The sequence below is a fragment of the Bombus impatiens genome, unplaced genomic scaffold (genome assembly GCF_000188095.3).
Source record: "Bombus impatiens unplaced genomic scaffold, BIMP_2.2 scf_0930, whole genome shotgun sequence".
Classification (NCBI taxonomy): Eukaryota; Metazoa; Arthropoda; class Insecta; order Hymenoptera; family Apidae; genus Bombus; species Bombus impatiens.
This window is the reverse complement of record NT_177349.1, coordinates 412,590-421,427: the sequence shown is the minus strand read 5'-3', so window position 1 is coordinate 421,427 and position 8,838 is coordinate 412,590. Positions and strand designations below refer to the sequence as shown.

General features: G+C 40.6%; 1 protein-coding gene across 1 annotated transcript in view; it reads left to right on the top strand.

Annotated features, from left to right (window-relative positions):
* LOC100741037 (homeobox protein homothorax) overlaps nt 1-8,536 on the top strand; it is a 523,620-nt gene extending 515,084 nt beyond the window's left edge. The window contains exons 14-15 of the mRNA XM_024370767.2: nt 5,685-5,853; nt 6,878-8,536. Of these exons, the coding sequence (XP_024226535.1) occupies nt 5,685-5,851 (167 nt within the window). The 3' untranslated portion in view covers nt 5,852-5,853; nt 6,878-8,536. The remainder of the gene's footprint in view (nt 1-5,684; nt 5,854-6,877) is intronic.
* Nucleotides 8,537-8,838: the final 302 nt, after the last annotated feature.

The following is an 8,838-nucleotide window of genomic DNA, read 5'->3' as shown; positions in this document are numbered from 1 at the left end:
TAAACGTGTTTCGAGATAGTCCATCCTTTTTTTTTTTTTTTTTTTTTTTTGGACTTCATCGAATTTCATCGACTCTCGATACATACGGCTCGGGAACCGTCTCATAAATTTCGCCAGTCGTTTCTGCATCCGCAGTGGCTCACATAATTTATCATCGATTATAACGATGCACAGTTTAACGCGTCCTTATTAATCAATTCGCTGGCTATTTATTACGCGGCCAGCCAATTTGTAATCGTCGCTAATTCAGTCATTATTCAATTCTATAAATCGCCGGACGTCAAGGAAACGGAGTATTGACACTTCCCTCGCGCGATCTTCGCTTTGAATAATCGGCCTCTCTTTAATTTCATAGATCTCTAATAAAATATAGTACCGAATATACATAATTTCATTCAGTCAATTATTGTTATATTAACAAAGTGATTACGTGCCCGGATGTGTATGTTAAAGTGAGCGATCTGATAGAATTAAAAATGATACTGACTGAAAATCGTGTGAATATCTCAACAAGTGATCCGTATTAGTTAAGTATTAATTAAGTGTTAATATATAGAAAGGGTGTCGCGTAGAAATCTGGCTGCGCGTAGAATTTCTGTCTAAAATACAATAAATCGGAAATGTAGAATAGAATCTTCCCTCTTGGAATCTCATTTTCCTATATAACTGCGGTGCGATTGAAAATTGGAGCAGTTTCGCGCGAATAATTGAAAAGTAGAATATGCTCGGTAAAAAAATCTTGTATGAATATCACGACATAGACAATGGCATTACATGTTACCAGTAGAATCAGTGTACATCTTTATTTATTGAAGTATTCTGCTTATTATTTGGAGATATTCACAATTATCACAAAAGTCAGAACAAACATAATTCTAACGCCATTCGAAGATTCAAATCCTTGGCCTGAATCGTCTTGACCCTTTAAACGACACACCAAAGTTACTCCCAGGCGCATCCTCGACATACTTTCTCGCAAGTTGCCGCGTCTGCAATTAACCTCATCCTCCAGGAGGGTCTTTAAAATAAATGACCGGCCACCACGGTATTGCACTCGTAGTTTCGGTGTTAAACCCCTTCGAGGAGGGTCCGAAGCGTGCCTAGGCGAGAAACTTCGCGGATTTACGCGCGTTAGTAACACGCTTCGAGCTAAGTACGAGCTTTATTACGCTGCATCAAGTTTTTCGTCGTTACCAATGTGACCCTCTCGTGTCATTGGTCTATCGGTCCTCGAATGCTTGCACGTCTCGAGCTTGAGGAAAGGTAACGCGGTATACACACTCGTGATGAAGGGTCCTCGGTTAACGAACTCCCTCTACGACTGTGAAGTGCTATCTCCACGAGGCTCAAAGGCGCTGTAAGAAGTGCCATTAAGGCGGCGATCATATCCTCCGATAGTTCGTCTTTGTGTATTAAAGCACGATGAAAGGTACGAAAGCGTTTGAGATACTCTGGAACCTGACGACCTGGAGATACCATCGATCCTTTTGTTCTTGATTCGATAATGGTCGATAGCGTGGTTTTGTAGGCTTCGTTATTTGAGCTACGATACGCCAAAATAGTGAGTTATACAGGGTGTCCGAGAATGTAAGTTATTTAGGATAGAGCTGGACGCTGTGGAATATCGTAATTGTATTTCATGGTGTCAATATAACATAGTGTTAGTTCGTTTCTTCGTATCATTTTGCATCTGATTATTTCTGTACGTAACTTATATTGAAATCCGGTAGGATCACTGTATTCCTTTCCATCTTTTATAATGTGTCGGTGGGACTTCGAATCAGTAACATTGTTATTTACACTACCGAGAGAGTTTCCTTGGTTTCGTACAGATATTTCAATATCACGATTAGTCTATAAAAGTGGTTCCTATCGCAATCCTTTATGGCTTTTACGCTAATACAATGACTCTATTTCGAAGTAACTGATCCCTATTTCAATATCATTCTGAATAATCGCGAGTTTAAAATCACGTTTCCATATGAAGTTCTTATCGACTACCGTTACAAGACTGTAACTTTCAACAAAAACTTGGATCATAATCATCCACCCGAGACAGGTCATACGAGCATACCGATCGTTTTACAGCCTCTTACGCCTCATCCTGCTCGAACAACGAGGAGAAAAACGAGAATTACAAGCTGAGATTGCAGCATCTGACAGGAGACGAGCGAACAAACGTTCGATTCGTTTCCCTGTGTGCGATCCCGCGGCGAAAAGGATCGGTAAGAACCGTTTTCCACCAATCACGGGTGCATGGAACGATTATCACGAGCCCGATGAAACAAGAGGGTCCGAGAACGATTCCTTTGAGCGTCTTTCGCGTTGCCCACGAAGGCTGTCATGGAATGTAATCTCGCGTTATAGCCGCCACGATATTCCACTAACGAGGGACGCACGCTTGTAGTGTGATTAAACCGCGCTATAACGCAGCGGGGCGTCCCAGGACGTCCAGGACCGGCCACAGTATAGGAAATTAAGGAATCGGCCGCGCGGGAGGCGTTCGAAGAAATCGCGCACTCGAGGAATACGCCACTGTGCGCGTCAGCTTCTTGTCTTTTTCTCCGTGTGCAAATTGCATCGTTAAGCGCACTCGCGGAGTCTCTTCTCTCGATTATTCCTCGCGAAATCAGTCGCGAATCGAAAGTTACATTCGCGTCGAGTCAAGACGAAGAAGAGGTGGAAAGGGTGTGCGTTTACTGGGAATGTGTTTGGTTGGTGTTACTGTGAAGTTGCTTGAATATATTCTATAGGATCTATCAGATACCATGATTTTGTTATTTGTACTGGAATCTTTTGAGGAAGGATGTAAATTGGTTCAGAATACTGTACCTAATTTCTATTCAATCTAGGGAATTAAATTAAAATTAATTGAGTAATGAAGGATAATGTTGAAAGAGGGTGGCAAGAGCCTATATATGACATTTATTTGTCCAATGTATTAGGTATTATTCCTACTTTTCATTTTCTCAAATATATATATACGAAAGGAGATCATGTATGACGCTTTACTGATTCGTTATAGGAAAGGGGTTTCTACATTTCAAAACAATTTCAAATTAAATGAAGGAATGTCGGTAAGTGCTCAGTAGGTGATCCTACAAGTCATCTATCTCAAGCAAATTAAATTGCATTCTACTAGTTACTTAAAATTCTGACCATCTGTCTACACCTTTCCATTACTTTGATTTAGTATAACTAACATATTTTCATAATATTTCTTGAAGTGCATATATTATTAAGAAGTGAACAAATTTATTTCAATATAGTAAATGACAAACTTATTTTAATATAACAAATTGCTTTTTCAACATCTTCGTCGTACTTAACAGCAACTTAACAACAATTTCCAGCAGGAAATGGTATGCTGGTTCATCCAATGGTATTTTGGTTGTTTATTTCAATGAAGAAACGGAGAGGGAATTGAGGTTACGATGAAATTATTTGCGTGCCATCGTCGGTGCTCCCTCGTCAATCTGCAATTCTTTGAGTTCCTCCGTGGGGTAGAGCGAACGAATCTGGCGGAGTATGGAATTCGCGGCAGAAAAACACGCGTCCGGGAAAACGAAAGAGTCGTGGGATGGATAGAGATTGGCGAGGCAAAGAAACATTCGCGATAATTGTGATTTACGGTACGGCCGCGAAGCAAATCGCGAGGAGTCTGTTTGCAGCGCGTCACGTCCTAGAATTATCTGTTCCTTGAATAGTACAGAGATAAATATCGCACTTATTTGATTAATTATCAGTTGCGAAATTTGTATGAAAATTATTTTCCTTACTGTAAGAGAATTTCCGATAAAAATCTTGCGATTGCGTTTTAGGATATTAGCCTCTTTTCTTACAATTTTTTCGGTATCTACTTAAGCAGACATTTATTATTAACTACTGCACCGTATAAAACGCAAAAATGCTGAAAAATTAGACATAATTATTATCTAGTGAGCCTTATTGAAAAATTGAAGCTACAGATTGAGTAAACGTTACGCTTTATTCTTCGAAAGGGAATAACTATCCATGTCACTATAATTAAGCGAATCTGACCTAAATAAAAATCAAAGTATCTCAAAGAACGCTTCGTACACGCAATAAACATGGCGCGTTGCAAAATCTGTTAATTTTATCGTTCTAAATACCGAACTTTCAAATTACAATACTCGTCAGCGAAGATGAAATAATTCCCCTTGAGATAAATCACGAGTTATTCGAAATTACTTTCGCATACAGCTATCCATCCAGATTATCGCAATCTCCAGCACCCAACACACCTCCTCTATATATATATACCATCGCTATTTATCAACACGTGGAACAATTACTCGCATTCGCTGTAGTATTTTACCAAGAAACCAAGACTTAACGCAACAGCCTGACCCGCACAAAAGATCTCGCAAAACGAGCTCGTATTCGACAGGCAATAAACGACCATACACGAGCAATATCGTTCCCTGGGAGATAGCCTGACCAGATTTGGCATAAGAAAGGCTTAGAAGAGTGTTCGACAATGGCCGGCCTCCGGTACGAGATTTCGAGATGACGCCGCCACCGCTCTCTTTCTTCCTCTCGTCCCATTTGCTCTTCGTCTCACCGCGTATTGGTGCCCGAGGGTAGGACGCAATCAGTGGCCTTGATTTATCGCGGCAATATACATTAAGATACCGACATTAAAACTAGGGGAGCCTCCCGTGGATTCCTGCTCCATTACCGCTTACGAAAAGAGAGAGGTGCTGTCGTCGCATCGACCGTTTCGATATACGAAGACGAAGATTGAATTCCCCGATGTCGAGTCCTGAGTGAATTGCTGGCGTCGCGTGCGTTTCCGGTCTGTACCTCTTTCCCGGTATTAGGGTTGCGTGGGGGATGGATCTTGTTTTAGATAGATGAATATATTGATATTCTCGAGGAGAATCCACCACTTTGGATATTCCCTATCTTTCGAACAAGGATGATGAATTTTCTCAGGTGACATGAACGCGTCGATGTAGTCGATGTCACGAATATTCATTACCGTTTCAGTTCTTAAGCAAATTATCGTAGTTCTTTTTAAATAAAAGTGGGGAATTAATTAAGTTTGAGTGAACTTTGCCGTGGACCTTCTGTATATTGTGTTCGAAATAATCGTGAATATAGCAGCTTAAATGTCGATTATCGCTTTCAAATGAAGATTTTGCTGCGTGGAAAACTTGCAGCATACGATAATTTATGGCAAGGCATCTAGTGATTCGGAGTAGTTATCGAGGTTTAGAATTAATCATTTAGAAGAAACGTATATAAAAGAGAATTCAAAGGTAGCAATCTGCAAAGGTGGAACTACTCTAATGAATGAGAGATTAGAATAGAATAAAAGATTCTAGCCACACATTAAAATAAAAGAAATGACATATCTTCGAGATTACGAGAATTCTAGTATCTTTGATTCTTCCTTTCAATATCTAATATATCGCATCAACTTCTATTCCCCTATTATCCCCAAAATTAAAAAAAAAGAAACAGAAGCTTAAGTACATGACATTGACTGAAAACGATACACAGCTCGTTGGATCGCATTTTTAAATTCACGAAAACGTCATTTGATTTACCGCAGAGAAGAAAACGGCAAGCGAATGACGGTTTCAAGGGATCCAACAAGCTTTTCCAATATCCCCTCGCCAATTACAGGACAGTGATCTAACCGTAGTAACGTGTAGTGTTTCCGCCATTGTCCGCAGGTCCGAGCGGGGCGTACAGTCCGGACGCGACGATGGGTTACATGATGGACGGACAGGCGGCGAGCATGATGCACCGGCCGCCCGGTGATCCCACCTTCCACAATCAGTACCATTACCCGCCAGAGTACTATGGACATCACTTATAAAGGTACGTGGGAAAGTAGTTCGACCGGTTCCGTGTTGTACGTGCGACGTCGAACACGACACCGGCGGCCATCGTTGATTTGATAATCAAGTCGGTGACGAGCTCGATGACGATGGAAAGATTGATAGCCGGAAACGAAGATCGAACGGATGGTTAAATTGGTGAACGTTAATGAAAACCCGAATAAAGGGTTGAATTTGATGAAATACATGAAACATCGTTCTTATCATTGGGAAATTGTAAGTATTTCTTGGTATTATTGGTGGAAATGATATTGAGAGGTCGTGAATGGATCTCTTAATTCGTGTAGGATTTTCAATTTCTTGGACTTTGCTTGTCTTTTTATATTATGTGACTGCTTTTGTTATTGCGTTTGGTATCATTTTTTGATTCCGTGACTCTGAAAGTTCCTGATCGAAAAAATCAAAGTATTAAGTGGCTATATAAAAACAGACTGGTTGTAAAGAAATTCTTGAAAGCTTGAAACGGGAAATGTCTTTCATCGAAACTGTACTGCTTCCAATATTTCACCAAGATTGAATGCTATTAAAGTTCACGATATCTCCCGTTGAATAATAATTCCAATAAAAATTGTCCCATTTTTCAAGCGCTTGTGAGAACATTTATTGACAAAAAGTAATTTACGACTACATTAAAAATACGCGTTCTTATTTTTAAAAGGTATAAACATATCGCACAGTTGAAACTAGCCTCTCATGTCTTAAACTCAAAGTACTTCACCCCTGGAAGCACATCGATTCTATCTCCTAACAAATTTCACGGCCTTATCGTCTCTTTTCCACCAAGTATGATCAGAAGACTTGTACAAATCATAGATTCTCGTACTATTTCAAATTACCATTCAGTCAGTCACTTCCGGATATAGCAATCAAGTCAGTAATCAAATAATCCCTGAAGCTTTGAAAATTGCATATACAAAGCGGGGAAGAACGCTTTTTTCCATCGTCCTCGGGGCAAATAGAAAACGAACGGTTTTATTAATAGAATATGATTTGTCACATTGCAGCAGTAGTCGCAAATAAAGGTAGGCGATGGAATGACGATTCTTGCGGAACGGGAAACGTAGCAGCGTGACGGAAGCGCAGCGTGCTCCGGTTGGCGTTTAGAGCAAGGTGCACGGGGGCAACAAGGAGCGATTCGTCGCCTCCAGGGCGTGATCGACGCGGAAGCGGAGAGATATTTCTCGGCAGCGTCGCACGTCGAGGCTCGTGGTGCCAGCTGTTCAAGCCAGGAGCACACGATGCGGACGGTGGAAGCGGAAAAACAGCCGTCGGTCTGGTTGTGGCTCGGAAATCGAGTATCGAGGCGGGGCAAAAGAAACTCGTGAAGAACAGGAGAAAGAAAGAGAGTCAAAGGATGGCGGATTCGTTCGCCAAAGCAGAGAAAGGATCCGTTGGCGGAGAAAGGCCGACACGGGGCGTGTGGAACGCGTGGAACCGGAAGCAAGATGGCTGGAGAGAAAGAGGAAAGAAAACAAATGGCGAGAGACGCGCGGCTTGAACGAGGACGAGAGTACGAGGAGCCGCGTAATACGATGGAAATTCATGTGATTGTTCTGTGTACAAATGTCGCGGTGTAATATTGTAGTGATCGAAGAATTTAAATGTTAAATTTTAATACGGTCGCGATCGAGCTATTATTAATTAACGATTATATAGAGAGGACATTGGGGACTACGAACGAGGTAACCTCGAACAGAGTGATATAGGCAATTTCTAGCGGGCATGTGTACATTAAGAATGAGTGGTAAGAAAAGCGGGATAAATAAAAAGGTAGAAAAATACAAGTAACGAAAGTGGTAGAGGGGGTTGGAGAACTAAGGCAAACCCGGTACTCGCGAACTCAGATCCGATTTAATTAATAGATAGATATTCACGTGCGGAGAGAGACGATGAAACGCAAAATTCAGAAGTTCTGGAGGCACGAAACTACGGAGAATGGAATTCAATATGATCGAACGGTATATATATGTATATATATATACACACAAACGCGCGCGCGCAGATGCGCATCCATGTGTATAGATATATATGGGTGTATAAATAAATATATATAGGGAAAAGAATTTTAGATATGTGGTGGGTGGCGTTTCGGAAGCCTATTAGGAAATGAAATGAGAGGAAGATAAATGTGGGGAAAATTGAGAAATAGTCGGTTCAAACGTTTAATAAACGTTTAACAAACGCATGTACGCACGATCAAAACGTAAATGCGAATCCGATAATGAAAAAACGGTGCGAGGGTAAAGAATATAGGCAATGTGAGGAACTGAATGGAACAAATTTAAGAATAGAAAAACATAAACGAACGAAACAAAAGGACGCAGCAGAACAAAAGAGAAACTTTTAGGACAGAAGAATGAAATCGACGCGTGTGCCGGACTCGAGCGTCGATCACATTCACTTGCATATATATAGGTGACATTGAAATTTGTACAGTTATTAATTATAAATGAATTTACTAATTAAAGGAAGGAGTTATCATATAATATAAATATATACATAACAGACACACACACTGAAGTAACATGTGCGCCCCCCCTCCCCCGATTGTAATATATATATACAAGCAAGCGTTTTAATTGGACTTTGGGACGATAATTATTCTCGTGTGTGTTGTGCCGTGTTCGATGTGCGTACTGGACCGAGGAGACGCGTCGAAAGAATAAAAAAAGGAAAGAAGCGGGAAACAAGAAGAATAGGTAAAAAAAGCAAAGAAACGGATGGCAAAAGCGGATAAAGTACACCGATACAGACATGACGATAGTGCGCGAAAATGTGCGAGCGCGAGGAAGGAGAATAGTATACGCAAGCGACAGTTGGTGAGGGATTATATATATTTATATATATGGAAAAAGGTATATATATAAATATAAATAAATATATATGTATATACATATATACATATATACACAAAAATATAGATACCTGCGAGAAGATCAGACGGTTCTTCGTCATTCTACAACTC